Here is a 20594-nt window from a genome sequence, read left to right as displayed (position 1 = left end):
AGAGATTGTGGCCTGCATCTCCAGAAAAGGCAGCATAAAGTTTCCTTCCCAGCCGGTTTTTAATTGAGAACGAGCGTCGAGCGCGGCACAAGAGAAAATTAAAGCGGAGCTTGCGTATGAAAACGGTAACTCTGCCCGCACCACGTGGGAATGCCAAGCTTGACCTACACCACAAAGTTCAATTCTTAGCACTGTGACCATTTCACCTCCTGACAGAAATCATGTCACACTAACTGGTTGTTTTGGGATTTGGCCTTGGGGGCAGGGGAGGGGTTTTTGGGGGTTGTGGGGGGGGCGGGGGAGCAGTTGGCCACGCCAATATATCCTTCCGAGCTCAAAAATACTCAATGCCATTACCAGAGAAAAAAAAATAAACACATGCTGCTTTCCAAGTTTAATTATTCCCCCACTTGCGACAGTTAACCATAGCCCACTTCATTCGAGTTCGCTGACCGAGCCCTCTCTCGCTCCTCGTGTTCCATCGCTAGAATTCAAATCCGGCCAGGAACAGAATTCTCTCCGTCTCACACACACAGAGAGGTGCCGAAAACAGAATCTTACAACCGTGATCAGTCATTGCAGTAAATCCATCAAATATTGAATGTTCCCTCAATCGTGTAGAAATTCTTGTTCGGAGGATCTTTCATTTATTATTCTACGGATACCTTGCGGCACTTGAATATCATTTCTTCTTTGCTTTTTTAAAAAAATCTTAAGCTTACTGCACGGAGGAAGGACAAGACGTTTTGGGTTAAGATCCTACATCTGTGGCACAAACACTTTGAACTCTGATGTATCTCTACTGGAAGCTTTATCTACTTCAGACTCACAATAAATAGATCTACATTACCTTATAAATAAATTACATGAAGAATTTTCTTAGTTGTGGATAATTAAGCAAACAGCTTCCGGAATAATATGGTTACATTCTACGCGTGCTGATAAAACCTGAAGAATACATCTACACAGGCCCCATTTATAAATTAGTTGGCACATGAAAGATTTCTAAACACTGTTCTTTCTATAAAAAAAAGGTCAGTGATGCCAGCAGTTTTTGGAATGTAGTTACCATTCACTGGAATGTCACAATCCAAGTTCCATTTCCCTCTCGAACACCATAGTCCACGTAACTTGCCTTGCAAACACAAGCATTTAATATTTCTAAACCATTCCATTTTTTAAAAACTTCTTTTTAAAAAAAAAATTTCCACACAATAAGGGATTCTTTTTTCCAAAAACTCTACTGACTGAAAGTGCTTTGAAATGGAATGGTTTGAGAAAAGAATAAAACAAAGGCCATGGATACCTGTCACTGGGTTGGCTAGAATGGGTTGACTCCAGCCAGCATTCTATTTCTATTTACATAGTTCTCTTCTGACAAAACAAAAATAAAATTTAAAAGGCGCAAAGACTTTTTTTTAAAAAAAAGGTACTATAGCATTAGTAAGTGTGTGTATAATTAGGTACATAGCCATGAGTAGTAAAATGGACCTGCACAAGCAATAACAAGCTGGCACCCAGAGAACCTTATGCACAGGTAATCCACAGACTCCAAAGAATACATACTATAATGCTGTTAACTAAGATACACCAACGGGTTACATCAACCATTTATAAGGTGAAGAGGATACGCACTAAGTAATCATATAAACATCTGGACAAACTGATTATAAAGTGACTAGACACATATACAAGCAGGTATAGAAAAGCCTAGATTGTGGTAAAAGCTATGCATTTTTTCCTCACTTTTTTTCCTTTTTTTTAATAGAAAAAAAGATTAAATCATTACTACCTACAACCCTCTTCTGCATTAAAAATGGTTCATTCACACTCAAAAAAAATCTATTACCTCCCCAATGACATTTTCTATTGTCTATTATTATAAACTTAGAAGCATAAACACGATTTTTGTATATAAAAACACTTTCATTATTGTCTCATATAATCTGCATGTACTCTAGCATAACACGTGTCTGGCTATGCAAAGGCCTTCTTTTTTTTCTGCTCATTAACACAATCAGTTTCAGACTATTTCATACTTAAATGCATGGTGAAGGGACATGAGCACTGAAAGCAAAAAGGAAACAGTTCCCTTCTCTTTTTTTTAATAAACGTGCTGGAGATATTGGAGGGGAGGTCATGGTGTTTTTTTTTTATATATATATTTATATGTAGCGAGCATTTCTTTGCAAATTGCCAGTGACCACTCCCGTCAATCATCATAGGTTCACATCTCGCACATCAGTCGGTGTGCAGGAGAGGTCCAGTTCATCCTCTACAATCTTTGTTTCTGAGGATATGCTGCTGTGTTGTACCTGGCGCAGACTTGTCTCGAGAAGTGACTCGATCTGTTCTTGACAGGCCCGTAAACAATCCTGTGTGAAGATAACCAAAGAGGGGGAAATAATATAACCACCTTTAACATAGTAAAGCATCTCGCAACATTAATAAGTGTGGTGGCACGGTAGCACAGTGGTTAGCACTGCTGCTTCGCAACTGCCAGGGACCTGGGTGCAATTATAGCCGTGGGTCACTGTCTGTGTGGAGTCTGCACATTCTCCCCGTGTCTGCGTGGGTTTCCTCCGGGTGCTCCAGTTTCCTCCCACAGTCCAAGTTGTGCAGGTTAGGTTGATTGGACGTGCTAAGTTCCTCACGTAAGTGTCCCAAGGTGTGTAGGTTGGGGGTTAGTGGCGTAAATATGTGGGGTTACGGGGATGGGGTCTGGATAAAATGCTCTGTTGGCGAGTTGGTGCACTCATAGGCCAAATGGCCTCCTTCTGGACTATAGGAATTCCATAATTCTATGGTTTAAGCCATGTATGGAGACATTAGAACAAGTGACAACTTTGTCAGTCATAGGGTTTAAGGAGCATCTTAGAATCATTATGGTACAAAAGGATGCCATTTGGTTCATCAAGCCTGCACTAACAAGTCCCCTGAAATTAAGGGACAATTTTAGCTTGGCTAATCAACCTAACTCATGCATCTTTGGAATTTGGGAGAAAACCAGATCACCTGGAGGAAACACACGCAGATCTTAAAGAAGGATGAGAGCTTCAGGGAAGAGCGTAGGGCTGAGGCAGCAGAAGGTATGGCTGTCAATGGTGGAGTGATGAAAATAGGGGATATGCAGAATTGGAGAAACACAGATTCCACAGAGTGGGGTCAAAATTATCCCCTTGTTAATTCAAATTTCCACAGTCGAGACAGTCAAGGTATAGGCAGACTTTGGACAATTAAACAGCAAGCCTCCAGAGTTTTTGAGTACAGTGGGGAAAATATCTGAACATGATTATATTTTTCTCACGCGTATAACATTGTGGGATTGTGTTTTGTATGACAGCCTGTCCCAGTGGAAACCCATTTTTTAAAATTTTGTGCAGCGCCGTCCTGATACCACATAAGAACAATAATTACAGAATTGTTCACTCCTGTGTATTTTGGAAATCAATCCATCTGGCTTAGCTTTCTTCTTTTTTTGCAAGCTCCTCGTGAAGTGACCTCTCCCTCTCATTTTCTTTTGACCTCTGGCATGTCAATCCTTGCAGTCAAAGCACTTCTTCAAATGATAAATTAGTGCCTTCTGTTATGATGTGCATGGCTGGAAACCAATGACATTTGTGGAAGAAAGGGCATCGTTCTGAAGCCTCAGATTGTCATTCTATTCTCTGTGTACACTTCAGCTAATATGCTTAATGTGCAATTTCCTCTCCTTAGTTTACCCCATCCACATGCATCATTGAAACACTGGCCAACTTTAGAATTTTGTCAAGTGCAGATTCATGCGTGAGTGATCCACATTAAATTATTACAAACTACAAGGCTTTTCTATGTACATTTCTTTCGTTAAAACCCAAGCCAGATAAGAGAGCGACACTGCGCAAAACATAAACATTTTCACAAGCTGCTCCATCTGGAAGATGCAGATTCACAGGATGGCAATATTAATTTGATCTGTATTCAGTACAGTTTAGCCCATGCTTGCTTTGGAGTATCAGTGTAGCATTACTACTACAGACACGTCGTCATCAATCATGTCGTGTCAGGGACTGCAGGCTTAAAAAGGACAGAGGTCGCCTCAACAGTTATTCCTTTTAAATCTTTCCCAGGGCTTATTTAGTCAGAATGACAAAAGAATGCCTGTCTATTAACTTCCTCACCATTTCCCAAACACCACTGATGGTATCTCTTGGTGATTACACACAAAATGACCTCGAGTCCAACATCAAACGCATCGACCAAGCAGCAAAAGCAAATGCACCTAGGACCTATGACATTTGGTATGTATAGCACGGTTCTGTTCAAAACAACCTCGGATTCTATTTGAAAGAACTACATTGCGCTTGCTGGGCACATGCGTAAGAAGGGCAAAAAAGGGCTAAAACAACTTGACAAAAACCGTGGCGGGGGTTGGGGGTGGTCGGTCTAATAAACATTTATGGTCAAGGACAGGCAACAGTCAGAAAAGGGAAAACATTAACTCTGGCCTTTTATCCTCTCACCTCAATCATTGCGCTATTATTCGAAAAGACTTGCACAACTCAAAAGCACTTCACATTGAATTATTTCTGAAATACGGGCAAAAAAATCAGCACAGTAATCCCATAAATCGCCATCTACTTGACTGACTAGTTAATTGGTTTTAAGTGATACTGGTTGAGGGAAGAATGCTGGGCGAGGAGAAACAAATGCTTTTTCACAAGTGTCATGGGATCTTTACCATTGACCTGAAAGCACTTGGCATGGGAGATAGGATGTTGGTTTCACATGTCATCTGAAGAACAATACTGGCGTGTGAGTCTAGGCCATGTGCTCAACTCCTGATAGCAGGATTCCAGGCTACAACATTCCTGCTTAGAAGCAAACGTGCACTACCAACACAGAGGAGCTTATATTGCTGCTGTATTTGTATTACTCTTGACCTCAATGGCTTTATTTTACTGATGCTACAAAGTTACCAGGGACTGGCTTGAGAAATAACATAAATGTAAGTGGTGCAACAGTAGACGGTTTCAGAAAAACTTGCATTGTTTGAAGGTAAGCATTAAGCTTCGTTCCATTTTCCTCTGCATTATTTGTCTCTTCACCTGAAGGCATTGGCCAGCACCAGCTCACAGCACTCTAAAGCTGTTAGTAGCTAGTCAGAGCTGCCCTCAAGTGGAGAACTTTCATCCAACGCATCATGGCTGTAAGAATTGCACAGAATGACAACACGAGCAGGCTATTCAGCATAACAGGTCCACACCAGTGTTTGGTCCACACCAGTGTTTATGGTCCACATAAGCCTCCTTCCCATTCTCCTTCATCTAACTCAATTTACATACAATTTCTCTCCCACATATTTATCTAGTTTCCCCTTAACTACATCTATGCTGATCACCTCAACCACTCCTCAAGGTAGCAACTTGCTTACTCGCACCACTCTCTGGGTAAAGACGTTTCTCTTGAATTTGTTTGCTTTTAATTATTACCCCATTGTTTTTCTCTCTCTCTGTTTCCCCATCATCAGCACAAAGGTCAACTCTGCGCTGGCCAGGGAACCAACGCAATCACCTTAATCTGTCCTGGCCAAACACTGCATGAATGGGAGCTTCTCACCCACTTGTCGCTCAAAGACACCTGTAGAGCCTCAGTGGCCCATCAGCTAATTCAATCCAAACAAAATGAAATCAAGTGCTAGGGCCTCCTGTTAAATATACTGCCGACTTAATACTCTCCACATCACACCCAGCACTCCTTTAGCCATTGAGAGAACCATCTCAATGGTGTTCTCATATCCATTAGCATTAAAATCAGACGGAAATAGCAACATACATGCCCGGAACATTAACTAGCCTTTTTTTTGCATGAGGGGAAGCAATGGCATAGTAGTATTCTCACTGGTGACAGTAATCAACAGGGGTCATTCACTTGCAACCTGAGTTTGAATCCTACCAAAGCAATTGTTGAAATTAAAATTCTATTAAAACAAACTGGTGGCACAGTGGTTAGCACTGTTGCCTCACAGCGGCAGGGACCTGGGCTCAATTCCGGCCATGGGGAACTGTGTGGAGTTTATACATTCTCCCCGTGTCTGCGTGGGTTTCCTCCGGGTGGTCCAGTTTCCTCCCACAATCCAATGATGTGCGGGTTAGGTTGATTGGCCATGGTGTCAGGGGGATTAGCAGGGTAGATACGAGGGGTTATGGGGATAGGGCCTGGGTGGGATTGTTGTCAGTGTAGGCTCAATGGGCCGAATGGCTTCCTTTTGCACTGTAGGGATTCTATGATCATATGATGTATCATACAGCAAAAGCAAGAATGTTTTATAAAGAGATGAAATGTTTAGTTCTTGTTTGATTAATGTTGAATCAACTTTATAGTACAGTAAAAGGCCATTCACCCAACTGATCTATGCCAACCAACTCGCCACTGGCTGCCAGCGGGATCTTATGGTCCAACCAGTGTCTATGGTGCTGTCTGTGCCACCCTGCCATCATGGGGTAGGGGTTCGCTTTTGTCAGACCGGAAGATCCCGCATCAGGTCTCTCACCATTATCCAGGTTTTGTTCCAAAACTCCCACCAGCTGCCTGGAAGTTTCCCCTAATCAGCGGATTTTCATCATATAAAAGGGAATAACAACACAAGAAGCTTTCTGAAGGCACGGAGGTGGGGGCATGAGGAAAAACCTGTTACCAGATGGCGACTAGCCACAACCTGACATGGCTCTTTCTGCTGTCAGATGCTATCTCATTCACTGAACGCCACATTGCTTGAGATTCATAAGGCCATAACATATAGGAACAGAATTAGGCCATTCGACCATCGAGTCTTGCTCCACCATTCAATTGTGGCTGATATGATTTTCATCCCCATTCTCCTGCCTTCTTCTCATAATCCTTGAAGCCCTACTTGATTAAGGATGATGGGGAGAAGGCAAGAGTTATGGGACTCGGTTGGAATCAGAGCAGAGCTGCACTTGAACTTGCTACAGTCTCCATTTCTCATCTCCAAGTGATGGTGCTCAATGCCACCAATCACTTAAGAACATAAGAAATAGGAGCAGGAGTAGGCCATCTGGCCCTTCGAGCCTGCCCCACCATTCAATAAGATCATGGCTGATCTGTCGTGGCTCAGTTCCACATTCCCGCCCTCTCCCCATAACCCTTAATCCCCTTGCCTATCAAAAACCCATCAACCCACATCTTAAATATATTTAGCGAGGCAGCCTCCACCACTTCAACGGGCAGAGAATTCCAGAGATTCACCACCCTTTGAGTGAAGAAGTTCCTCCTCAACTCCGTTCTAAACTGCCCCCCCCCCCCTTATCTTGAGGCTGTGCCCCCTAGTCCTATTGTCCTTTCTGAGCAGGAAGAGTCTCTCCACCTCTATCCTATCCATCCCATTCATCATCTTATGTGTCCCAATGAGATCTCCCCTCATTCTTCTAAACTTTAACGAGTACAAGCCTAGTTTATTCAGCCTCTCCTCATAGTTCACCCCCCTCAACTCTGGTATCAGCCTCCCTCCCTATCCTCCCATTCTATCCTTCTTGGGATACTTTAGGATAATTGAAATCCATTTAAAGGTAACTGCATTTCTCCCTCCCCTAAGTATGAATAAAGTGCACCTGCAATGAATGGACTAGGGCACCTTTTCTACACTTTCACAGGCAAGTTCCTTGGACTCTTTCACTTGAAGTAAAGTATCTTTCTCTCCTGTTGTCATGCATCTTTCTTAAGCAGGATTTCTGTTTCGCAGAATGGTTGCTGTTGGGTGGGTGGGGGTGGGGGTGGGGGGATGGCAGTTTCCTAAACCAAGGGTCACATGTTTGCTTTTCAGTGTTCTAGGGTCTGCTCAAGAATAACAGATGCCTAATCTAAGGTGTGTGTGGGCTGTTCAAAAGATTAAGCTAAAAGACAATTAGGGTTCCTGGAAACCTGATCAGACCTAACAAACGCATGGTGCTCACACAATGGGGTGAAGACTTTTTTTCCTCTCCACAAGACTGCCCAAGGCTCCCAATTATGCTTAATTTGGGCTCCAATTACCAATGATCAAAGTGGAAACAGGAAATTAGACTCAATGCTAAGGTGACTGAGCCAGAATCCAAGGTACTCTGCATACTTGAGCGACAATTGTTTTAACCTTTCGCCAGGATGTGTAGGTACACATTGTTCTAGTTTAGTTCTTGCAAAGTCCAGGTAATCTTTATTATCATAGAATTGTAGAATCCTACAGTACAGAAGGAGGCCATTAGGCCCATCGAGTCTGCATCGACCACAATCCCATCCAGGCCCTCTCCTCATAATCCCATGCATTTACCCTAGCTACTTCCCCTGTAACTAAGGGGCAATTTTAGCATGGCCAATCCACTTAACCCACGCATCTTTGGACTGTGGGAGGAAACCAGATCACCTGAAGGAAACCCATGCAGACACGAGAAGAATATGCAAACTCCACACAGACAGTGACCCAAGCCGGGAATCGAACATGGGTCCCTGGCGCTGTGAGGCAGCAGTGCTAACCACTGTGCTACCTTGCTGCCCCAAAGCGGCCTTATCAAGAGTAAATCAGTTAAAATTCTAATTTTCAGAGTCCAATTCAAGCTACATTCTAAGAATTCAAAATTAAGAGCTACAAATGTATGGTCCAGTTCAAATTATTTCAATATTTGCTGCTAAATTCTTAGTTAGAATTCAAAATTACTGGAGAATTAAGAGAAATGAAAACTCCAGGGTATTTTCAACCTATCCTAAACCCAGCGGGGAAACCAACATGATTATCTTGGTAAAGAGTCATTACTGCAGATGCTGGAATCTGAAACAAAAACAGAAAATGCTGGAAAATCTCTGACAGCATGTCTGACAGCATCCATGGAGTGAGAACACAGCTAACGTTTCAAGTCTGGGTAGTTCTTTGTCGGAGCAGATTATTTTGGACATCTGTTTCACACTCCACACAAAAACCTGGCTGGGTGCAAAGTTGGGGGGGGGGAGCTCCAACTGCATTATGTTTCCTGCTGTGCTTATGCTAAAAAACTAGCTACCTACTCCACCCCAGTGTCTGGGTAAATGCATAATTGAAAGGCACCATCAGAATTATTATTAACATCCTGTTAAATCCAAAGATTTGCAGGTTAGGTGGATTAACCGTAGTAAACTGTCCCTGAATGTCCCAAGATGTGTAGGCTAGGGGGATTAGCGGAGTAAATGTGTGGAGTTGCGGGGAAAAGGGCCTGGGAGTTGGTGCAGGCCTCGATGGGCCAAATGGCCTCCTTGTGCGCTGTGGGGATTCTATGACTCTATTCTATGATCTCATCCGACATCATTGGCCAAGTGCATTAGATCGCAGACAGAAATTGCCGAAAGCTGGCTTCCTACAATCAATAAATACTGCGAAGAATTGGTCAGACCACCTCACCTGCCAACCACTGGGCTTACACTGTGCTTGCTTCATATTTGCAAACAGCCCATGGGATAGGGCTCAGAATAAAACAATGGATGGAAAAATCTGTCTCCTGCTGGCATTGATTTGATGGGGCTAATTCTCGGAAAGAGACATGGAGAAGTGTAGCTCCAATCTTAACCATTAGTTCAGTACATTATGTAAATTGGTCTAATTATTGCCTACATGTAAATTCTGTCAAAGCAATTACGTCCTTTTTTTTGTGTACTGTTCTCAAATATTGTCTTTACATCATTGATGGGAAACACAATCTTTGCTTTTAGGTCCACAGTGTTGGGTCCTCGTCAAGCACTGCGAAAGTTAATTCTGGCGCAGAACTCTTGACCTAACACCAAGTTGGGCCGCTGCATTGTAGCAGACAAACAAAAGCACCATCTCCACATTTAAGATCACACATCACTGTGCCACACATTTGCATTTAACCTCCACTTGTTTAAAAAAAAGGGAGTCTTCCTCAGCCAATTGATCCCTGACTGCTTTATTGCCTGATTCCTACTGAGGCACATCTCCTGCTGTCCAGCCAGGCAGAAGAAAGCCACGGCGTAAATCAGTCAAATATCTGCTTTAACAATGAGGGAATGTCACCACTCGGCTGCTCGGCCAATGACTTTCACAGCATAGGTGCAAGGTGTAATAAAATTGGACTCAGATCATTAGGAAGCCTCGAATAAAAGAGGTTGGCTCCACTTGACATTAAGAGGTGTCAGGTTACAGGCCACACATAAAGGTCACAAACACCATGAGGCCCATTTATCACATTTCTTATGAGCCATTTCCTTTTAAGCTTAACCCTCTGCCTGTCTCTACTGATACACTATTAATTGCTGAATGGCCACTAAAGAGTCACATATCACAAAGCTATTGTTCTATTGAGCGCAGAAGGGCTGCAAGTACATAACATGGCTATTATTGCTGAACCATTCAAATCCTTTCCATTCTGGGCCTCCTATCAGGGCATTTCGCTCACTAAGCTTTATTAATTTTTCAGCGAAAAGCTTTAATCAGTAACTCCTGCATTGTGTTAAATAAGCGTACTTTTATGATTCTGTAGTACTTCATTGCAGTCATGACGAAATCTAATGGTATATTAAATGCCTTTATCATTCAAACTTAAATAGTATGAGCTCCCAGTTGTGCTGAAGAGATTCAATCCCCATTCCCTGGACATTGATAAGGAAAAGACAAGGTCGGCGCAGTTAACCTCAAAGTCTTATTCCAGCAGAGGCAAATGCATTAAACACATCCTCGCTCCTGTTCCCTCAACCAACTAACATTAGGTGAGCCTTTGGTGATGGTGGCAGCTACCTTGCTGGGGAAATATTTTTCCCAATTTTTAAAAATTTATTTGTCACAAGTAGGCTTACATTAACACGGCAATGGAGTAACTGTGAAAATCCCCTACTTGCCACACTCCTGCGCCTGTTCGGGTACACTGAAGGAGAATTTAGCATGGCCAATGCACCTAACCAGTACGTCTTTCAGACTGTGGGAGGAAACCGGAACATCTGGAGGAAACCCAAGCAGACATGGGGAGAACATGCAAACTCCACACAGTGACCCGAGACTGGAATTGAACCCAGGTCCCTGGCACTGTGAGGCAGCAATGCTAATCACTGTATGGATAATGAAGTTGCTAACATTCTGGGCCACTTGACAGCTGTGGAACTGTATTTGGGTTTGTATCTGCCTTGACAAACCTCTGACGAAGGGTCATCCAGACTCGAAACATTTGTTCTATTCACTCTCCACAAATGCTGTCAGACCTGCTGAGTTTCTCTGGTAAGTTCTGTTTTGGTTTCAGATTCCAGCGTCCGCAGTATTTTGCCTTTATTGGATCTTTGTATCAGCCTTCATAGACACGGGAAGAAATGTGCTCATTCTTTATTTGACACACTTCCATGTTATTTCAGTAAAGCAGAACGTGAAACACGTTCTCCTGAAGATTAGGTGGCACTGTAAAGCATTTGCCTGGCAGCTGTGACGAGAACAGCAGAGCGAACGTGCCGTGAATTTGCTAAACCCTGAACGCAAAAACAATTAAAACAGGGAAAATTCCTATTAATTAAAGCAACAAGAACGTAATGATGGCAGGAAATGGACAGCTGGGACAAGGGTGCTGACCTGGGAACGGAAGTCATTGCAATTCTGAAACGATGGTGCAAACTCTTAGAAAGGTGATGAACGAGTAGAGGTCATTCAGCCCATCATGCTTGTGTCAGCTCTTTGGGAAAAGTGGACAATTAGTTCCACTTCTTTGCTTTTCCCACAGCCTTGCACATTTTTTTAAAACCAACAATCAGTTATCAAATTCCCTTTTTGATAACGATTGCATTTTGTACCTTCACTAACGCGTAACAGAGAAAGCACATTCCTCATTGTGAAATTGACAACACTTACCGGGTCGCATTTGATGATTTGTGATAGGAAGTCTGTGAGGGACTGATTGGATAGAAAACTGTTGCTGTTGCCCAAATGTAGGCCATGCACTGCTGCCGCCATGCTGCCAGCGGCGATCATGGAGGGTGGATTCGATATAAATTTGACATCTGGAAGAGAGAAAAAAACCCGGTGAGATTTGTACAGCTGAGCACCTTTCGAGACGGTGGTCGTAAAGGGCGACAAAGCCCCGTATGTACCCGCGTTTGGGCTTTTCTTCTGTTGCAACGCCTTGGCTGCCCTCCCGTCGCAGTGACTGAGGTTCAGTGAGATGTGGCAGAACTAAGTGATGGGAGGCCTCCAGGACTTGGCAGGCACTCAGCGGCCTTCTGATCTGACACCATGCTGACAGCAGGCTGAGCCCCATGCCAGACTGCATTGCTGTAGGTCCCCGGCTCGAGCCCACTTCCATGGGTCTTTTGTGTGCCATGTCACTGCGACTCACAGAGCCCCTGCAATCTGCAGGGAGGGAGCACAGTGTGGGGGGAGGCGGGGGAGGGGTGGGCCTCCAGAGCAAGCTTTGGTACTGGTGCCCTGCTTTGGCCAACATCTATGGAGGCAGAATAGTGATACTGAAACCTTTAAAGAAACACATTTCTGTGTCCACTTTTATGTCTTGTGACTGCTCTAGACAAACAGCGTGGCCCGCCCTTTTGTCACACACAAGGAATTATTTGTACCGGAGGCCACTAATTTCAGCATATTAATGAGGGGCGCCTTTGCCTTGTTATTGGATGTCCCAGAGTGAAGAGTGTGGCATCACTGTCGACCTCCCATCGCCTCGTCTTGCGCTATTGAGAGCGCGGGGATAGGGTTCTGCACAGAGAGATGAATTGGACCTGACATGCCGACAAAAGAAAAGGCTGGGGAGCGGGGGGGCGCGCGGGGAGAGAAGGAGGAGGTGGGGGGGGGAGGAAGAGAAGAAGGCCACCCCCCCCTCCCCACCAACCATCGCCACCTCCTCCCCCCACCTAACACCAATTCAAACACACACACACCCTTCCTCGCCTATCTTGAGACTTCATCCGAAAGGAATAAACAACTTCAGTGTTGTGAGAAGAAAGCCCAGCCACCCGGGAGGAACACAAAGGAGGCTCAAGCTTCCAACGCTCTTTCTTAAAAACAAGGGATGGGGGTGGGGGGTGGGTGGGGGGGGGGGGCTGGGGGAGTTGGTGGCAAGCAGGATGAGCCACTCCTTCGATTCTACATGAAGCCATAGCATCAAACCCCCGGGCTGGGGGCCATGAATGAAAACCTTTCATTCGGGCAAATCAAAACTGCTCAGAGAATTCATTTGCCGAGACACAACAGGTCCCGACAAGTCACATTCTTGAACCAGCACCGAGATTGAGAGAACGGCGGAGGTGCAGTTGTTTCAAGTTGGTGTCATTAATATCAAGCCGTCAACATTTTAAACTATATAATTATTGGAAGTATGCAACTAAAAACCTGCATCAGCCTGGTTGCGAATTCTTGTTCTGGATTATCAAGAATGCCATCCTAACTTTTGGTAACTCCGCCGTTTTTTTTTAAGAGTTATCCCAGCACTTGTCCATGCCAAGATCTATTCATCACCGACAATTATGTGTTAACTTCAAACAACACTAGTAAATTTTTTTGTGACCTACCGCAGCACAAAAGAAGGTCTTTAGCAAAATCCAGCTCTATTAAACAGACAATTCAGAGGCTGCACAAAAGGAATTCTGCTCAACATCACCTTGAATGTAATCCCTTCCATTAAAAGTCTTTTAAATTGTCGCTCCCCCCACCTCCCAAGTCCTTGTTCAATCTTTTGTAATGGATAATTACTTCAGCACTCCATTTATGCATTCTGTCAATTGCTGAGGGGCAAATGTTGTGTTTCAGCTTTAGGCTTGCCAATTTCCACCCATTGCCAGCGACTCCCACCCCCCCCTTCCCCAGGAATAAGTAGTAACTGGAGCCATCGATCAAAGTACTGGAATGTCAGAAATGCTCAACCTTTGAACTGTCCTGATTTGTTCCTACATTGTAACTGCCAGCACAGCAAAGCATAGTTCAACCTGGTACAAATATTTTTTTTAAAAAAAAGAGGTTTTGCCACCCGCAAAGTAAACTGAAGGGCCAAAGTTTTTTCTGGGCTACATGAATAAAGGGCAAACCCCCCCTCCCCCTGCCCCATCCCTCTAAAATCATTTTCCTTTCACTTTACGCACCAGCTTCGGTGGATTTTGGACCACACCAGACTATCTATCTCCGGGCATTCCACAAATTTCTCAGGTCAGAGTTTTTTTTTAAACTGTTAACTTTGTTCCCTGAGCACAAAAATGCTTCGAACTTCTGCAATAACAATTAGCCTTTTCCTTCGGTCGCAGCAGAAATCTTGTTCATCAGCAAAGGATGTGAATAATGACAGAATCTTGATTAAAAAGCAAAGCTTTATCAACACCCCCCCCCCCCCCACTTAAATAGCCACCGAGGCAATTCACTGCTGTGCGAATGTAGCTGATGCGTTTCAATTTGATTATGGCTTTTCAGGACTTTGGCTAACTGTTGGGTAGTGGGCGCTCCAATCTAAGTGAAACCTTGTTGCTTCAGAATTCATCAAACAGCAACAATTCAAGTTGGACAACTTCAATTGGATTAAGCATTCTGTCCTCAAGATGTTTTTAAGATCTCAATAATGGCTATCCATTGTTTTGCCTTTGCAAGTCCACACATACACTGCGCACACTCAAGCTGTGCCTGCTCCTTTACACCAGGCTGGATTGGCAATACTGCCGCAACGTTTCAACACTCTGGAGCAAGCCAGCCACCAGTAACGTGCCAGCTGACAACTGCAACTAAAGAGCCCAATTGCTTTGCAGTTACACTGCCAGTTTTAGGCGAGACGCGGATTCCTCAATGCGCTTTCTTCACATGACATGGATACAAAAATGAGATAATGGAAGGGAACTGGCAGCCGCAGCCAGAGATCAAAAAACGTTTGCACCTGGTCCCTACTTGCATTTATGGGAATGCTCCTTTAGAGGGCGATCTTGCCAGCGTCAAGCAAGTCACCTACGATGATGTGGGCTAACTCGGAGAACACAACAATTCGGGATTTTCTCGATGGTCCGTGTGTTTATCCAGTCAGTCTCTTGGGCATTGTGGCCAGCAAGGTTCCAGGTTTAATCCCAGCATGTGATTTAGCTTCTCTTGGGCAGTATACTAGAAAGAGCCTCAAATGGGCAAGTATTGGTAGATTTTTATTTCAAAATGACCTGGTTGATTTCCAGTAATTCGTTTCTGCTGCAATAATGGACAGGTGAGCATCTAGTTTAGCAGTTGCATCTTTTAGGGAACAGCCACCCTCCTAAAACTTGTGTTGACAACTTTCACAACGAAAAGTGAAAGGGGATGCAGGATGCCTCGGGACCTCCTACAAGAAGCCCGTGCCTTTGAAGGATGAAGGAACATAGACAAAACACTAGTGAAAGATAAAGGACTTGAGTTGTTCTGACACTGTCCTAGCCTCCTGGCAGTTCGACTGCAGAGCAAGAGTTTATGAAGCACAGTGTGCAAATCTGCTTTAGTGGAGAGGAAAATGGGAGTAAAGCCATCTTTTCAAGTCCCGGTGACCCTTCGGTGACGAAGGGTCATCTAGGCTCGAAACGTTGGCTCTATTCTCTGCGCACAGATGCTGTCAAACCTGCTGAGATTTTCCAGCATTTTTCTGTTTTTGTTTCAGATTCCAGCCTGTGCAGTATTTTGTGTTTATATTAATTGGAAGTAAAAAGAATTCAGGTGCAAAATTTTTGTTTAAATTTTTAATGATTGAATCTGTGACTGAAACTGTCAAATACTTACGAGCTGATTTAAGGGAAAGCTGGACATGCAGAAGGAAGAAAGGATTAGAAAGTAATGCTGATAGGGTTAGACGTGTGAGTGGGAAGAGCTTGTGAGCATCATAAACACTAGCACTGACCTGTCAGGCTGAATGGCTGCAGATGCTTAGTAATAATATCCTCTGTTACATTTCCAGTAAGTTTAACTTCCCCAGCAATCCTAACTGAATTCTGACCAAGCCTGTACAGTTTCTCATCACTAGTTTCTCGTCACTAGTCAAGTTCAGATAGTCAAGAAGCATACTGGTAACATCAGCACTTCAGGAAATAGTGGAGAGTCTGAGACACAACTCACTTAACTTGCCCTGTGCTAAGAAAAAAAATAGCAGAACACCCAATCTATCCTTGACTGGTTTCTTGAAATGGTAAAGATAGTACACTCAGCTGTAGCTGCAGTAAAGATCACCAACGCTGGGAACCTTTAAAATAATCACATCCAACTGGGTGCCAATTGCTTCATGGTCCACTGCGTTGGCACAGTAAGAAGTCTCACTATGCCAACTTAAAGTCCAACAGGTTTCCACAAGCTTTTGGAGCGCTGCTTCTTTGTCAGGTCACCCGGCAAAGGAGCAGCACTCCGAAAGCTTGTGATCCCAAGTAAACATGTTGGACTTTAACCTGGCGTTGTAAGATTTCTTGGACCCCAGTTCAAGGCCGGCATCTCCACATCATCACTGCGTTGGTGACAGGTTATTGCATTAGGTTCCAGGTACAAAGCATGATCCATTTAATGGGAATCTCATATCTTCATTCCAGCTATTGTGCCCACAATTCCTCTTGTGTTTAGCGTTCAATGGTCTGCAAAGGCCAATTTACAGAACGCAAAAAGGAATACATCCTGACTCCTGGTGCTCCACTGAGATGCCTGGGTCCTGAGTACTAAGTATAGGATCAAGCCACCACTCCCAGCCCCCTCCCCCCGCAGCCAGGCGTTCCGAAGTGACACCTCTGAGCGAGTGAAGAGAGACTGAACCCTCCTTACCTGTCGCACAGAGCGCCACAAAAGTCTGCGCGTGTTTGCGGATGATCTGCTTGCTGTCCTTGGGGATGGGGAGCTTGCTGAGGAAGTGTTCAATGAAATCGTGGGGGGTCACGGAGGCTAGATCCCACTTCAGTTTGTTGAGGACAAGCAGCTCCATTTGCTGAAACGAGAAACATAACACATGTGGGCTGTTGTCTGCGCCTGGAGTTTAATTTACAAAAAAAAGAGAAAACAAAAATCACAAAAACGTGGGTCGTGGGGAATGGTGTCGCTGTAGTGGATTCATTAAAGCGCCGATGATAAAACATAACATTGAGCGAGGGGGTTATATTCTGTAAAAAGGGGGAAAAAGAATTGGGGGGGTATTTAGTATATTCCGGCATTGTAAAGGACAAGCTACTCCAAATGGAAGAGTTTCTTTTTGTTTGATACAATTGCTACAAAGAGAGAGTATTTCGGTGTTCAAATGTAACTTTGTGGGTTTCTTTCCCTAAAACATTCTGCTCCTGATCTACCATGTAATTGACAGACTGGATGAATAGATTGGCTGGCGAGCGGAAACACCAGCATCCTATCGAAGTCTTGTGGATGGTTATCAACAGAGGGCGCCAATGTCATGCAGTGGGAATATAACTCGCCTCGTTACGAATGTAGGAACCAACAGACGGGGGGGGGGCTGCAAGCATGGGAAATGCTGAAATAAAGTTACCAAACTGCGCCTCTCTCCACTTACAAAGTCCCCAGAATTATCCCGTTTCACAAGAAACAAAACCTGACACAAGGGAACCGTGTAATGTTTCTCGTTCCCCCCCCCCCCATTTTTTAAAATCAATCCCAGTGTTAATTATTAATAACCATTTTTCGATCGTGCGTGTTATTTCTTACGGCTATTTGACTTCGGGAAGTAGAGACACTTCGGAGTTTGGACTGTGTGCAAAAGATAAATGAAACAGCCGGTTCCCAGTTAAAAATCACTCTTGCCGGGTTAATTCGTGGAAACCGACGCTGGAAAGTGCAATTTCTTCAAGGGTGTGTGTGTGTGTGGGTGGAGGAAAGAAAAAAAAATGCAATTTATTGTGGATTTAAATTATTGCCCCCGCAATATTCGGAGCGGTGGAGTAGATTTGCAAGCAGGGCAGAGGTTTTTCTTTGGGGGGGGCGAAGAAAAATATGCCAAATCTCAACATTTCCACATGTCGGGAACTTTTGCAGCGAATTTCCTTACTAGCTATAGATTGTAGTGTTTCGGTGTGTGTTTGGTGGGGGAAATTACTGCGGATTAAATTGGACGAGGATTTTGTGTGGGCTAGTAAGGGGGGGGAGGGGGAACATTGGAGATGGGAGGATTGAACCCCAAATGCGATTTGACTCGAGAAGGGATTGATTCGTCATTTACCAGTAACTCCTCGGGTCGGATGGAGTTGTCGGTATAAATGCAGAGTTTTTCTGCCGTTAACGGGATCGTTTCCTTCATTTTGGACGCGACGAACATGCAAGTGGCCCCCAAGAGTTGCAAGTGACTCTTCTTTGTCAGTTCAACGGACAGATACCGGTCTAGATAATTCATAGCTATCGGGAACACCTCTTCTTCGCATTTCTGCTCTTCGCATACCTAGAGGGGGGGGGGGGGGAGAAAAAAAACCAAAGTGGGAGAAGGCGACAGATTAGCTCACTACATGAAGGGGGAATAAAGGGAGACTCCTTTGATGGTAACACTTTTTCGTTAAAACTCTGCGGCACCCGGGTCGCAGATACGCACAAATTGCCCCACTTTTGCTCTGCCCAAACCATTCGGATCGAGCCAAGTGTCATCCAGCCCAGTCCCAGCATTTTTTTTCGCCTCTCTGTCGCTCCCCCCACCCCCCTCCTCTCTCCCCATTCCAGCCGGGTCCGAATTTCCACGTCGTCATCTTTTCAAAAAATATTTAAAAATATTTAAAAATTTGCCCGGCCGACGGAAATGAGATGAAAATCTTGCCCGGGCGCCCCTCTTTCGAAATCGGGGTGGCTCGGGGCATTTCGGGCCGGGGAACCCTCCCAAAAGAACTAAATTTCATTGCCTCCCTCCGGGGAAGAAGAGTAGCAGAGGAGGAGGAGGAGGAGGAGGCGGCGAGGGGGAGGCGTGTTGTCGGGAGCAGGCTGCAAGTTTGGAGAGAAAATGCGGCGACATCACAGGGAGCCCTTTCGCTTCTTTCTCTCTTCCCCCACCTCCACCCCCCCCCTTGCACAATTTCAAAAAAAAAGATTAAAAATAGAAAGCGGCCGCCAAAGGGGGTGAAAATGGCACGAAAATGTGCAGGACCCTTCCAACCACACGCCCCCCACACTTTTCCTACCCACTGATCCCCCTCAATTTTAATCCTTTATTTCCTCCCCCCCCACCAAACCCCCAAACCTTCCCCCTGCAGGGAAGTTACTGGGAAGTTTTGAGTGGGTTGGAGCGTGGGTGTCCCCACACTTTTGCAACAAAGGCTCGGGTGAAATTGCTGCTAAAACTTGCCCACCAAGTGCCTGGACGTTCCCCAGCCATGGTGCCCCCCTTTCCTTAGCCCCTGTACCCTGGCGCTGCCAAGCTCTCAGACAAGGGAAGGGGGGGTGGGGGCAGTAGTTCCAGTGACTTTGTTTGAACCCACTAGTTGATGTGTATGTGAGACAGAGAAGGTTGGGGGGGGGGGGGTTCAGTGCGATACTGAACAAGATGGCGTATAATACTGGCACGTCGTGAACTTGCATACGTGTACAGCCGAATTTAGGGTTTTAAAATTAATTTCTGAGCTTCCCCCTTCCTCCACCCCCTTTGCCCCGAAGCTGGGGGAAGGGGGCAAAAAAAAATATAAGAAGGGGGAGGGGGGGCAAAGCGCCAGCGTTCAAACCGAGTGTCCCAGGCGGTCCCCTGGAAATGCTTTCAGCCACCTTATGGAGATAAAGAAGGGTATTGGAAAACTGCGAGGCAATAGCGGGGGCGAGGAGAGGAGGGGAAAATGTCCAGAGGGAGAAGCTACATTTTCTTATATAAAATAAATGCAATCGAAATTAAGGGGAGGAGAAGAGGGGGGTGGAAGCAGCGAAACCAGGGTGTCTTGGGGGAAATTGGGAATTGGAGTGTCAAGTCCCCCCAGTTTACTGTCAAGCTACAAGACTTGTCTTCCCATTTTAGTTCCTTTTTCTACCCCCCACCCCCACTTATTAAGAATACCGGGCAGATACGGGTTGACTCCTCTGAAGATTGCCAATGCCAGCTCCCTTGCACATAACACATTCAGATTATATGTCTATATAAGATTCTCTGCACAAACCTCCAACATCCAAGTCGCAACAATCTTCCTCATGGAAGGCACAATTTCTTTTTGGACGCACTTGAAATAGCTTAGGGAGGGTAGATAGTTCTCTTCGCTTCTGAGCATGGTCTGCAGGACTCGATCATTGATTAAATTGGGGTCCTTGTAAGCTCTTCTGATCGTCTCCCCCTCGCAGCATAGTAGCTGATGTTCCATTGCTAGGGCTTCTCTCTCTCTCTCTCTTTCTCTCCCTTTCTCTCTCTCTCTCCTTAGTGCATTGACTAAAACGGGGATGCTACTGCCTCTGGAGGCTATAGTTCAGGAAAAAAAACTTAACTATAACTTGCTCGCAATGACGCAATAGCCTTTGAGATGTTGTTATGCAGAGCAGCTGCTAGTGGGAGATCAAAGAACATAGAGGCCGGCAGAGGGGCAGAGCTTATAAAGCCGCCCCGTTTGCAGGAAAGGAGAGCAGGCAGGATTTATCAATGTAAATTCAAATTCGACCTTATTCAATGCGGCGATTCGGTATAACAGGCTTATTCTGATTTGAGCCGGACACACACACACATATATATATGTAT

At 44.8% G+C, this 20594-nt stretch overlaps 1 protein-coding gene across 1 annotated transcript; it reads right to left on the bottom strand.

The window, feature by feature from the left end:
- Positions 1 to 298: 298 nt before the first annotated feature.
- ccnd1 (cyclin D1) lies at positions 299 to 20356 on the bottom strand. Its single transcript, XM_080189932.1, has 5 exons — positions 20029 to 20356; positions 18129 to 18344; positions 16733 to 16892; positions 11846 to 11994; positions 299 to 2375 (listed from the first exon to the last, which is right to left on the bottom strand). The coding sequence occupies exons 1-5, from the start codon at positions 20224 to 20226 to the stop codon at positions 2220 to 2222; spliced, it is 879 nt and encodes a 292-aa protein (XP_080046058.1). The 5' UTR covers positions 20227 to 20356; the 3' UTR covers positions 299 to 2219.
- Between the last annotated feature and the right edge of the window lie 238 nt (positions 20357 to 20594).

The sequence above is a fragment of the Carcharhinus amblyrhynchos genome, chromosome 6, assembly GCF_965287045.1.
Source record: "Carcharhinus amblyrhynchos chromosome 6, sCarAmb.v2.hapA, whole genome shotgun sequence".
NCBI lineage: Eukaryota > Metazoa > Chordata > Chondrichthyes > Carcharhiniformes > Carcharhinidae > Carcharhinus > Carcharhinus amblyrhynchos.
The sequence above is the reverse complement of the archived record's forward strand: the minus strand, read 5'-3'. Positions and strand labels throughout refer to the sequence as shown.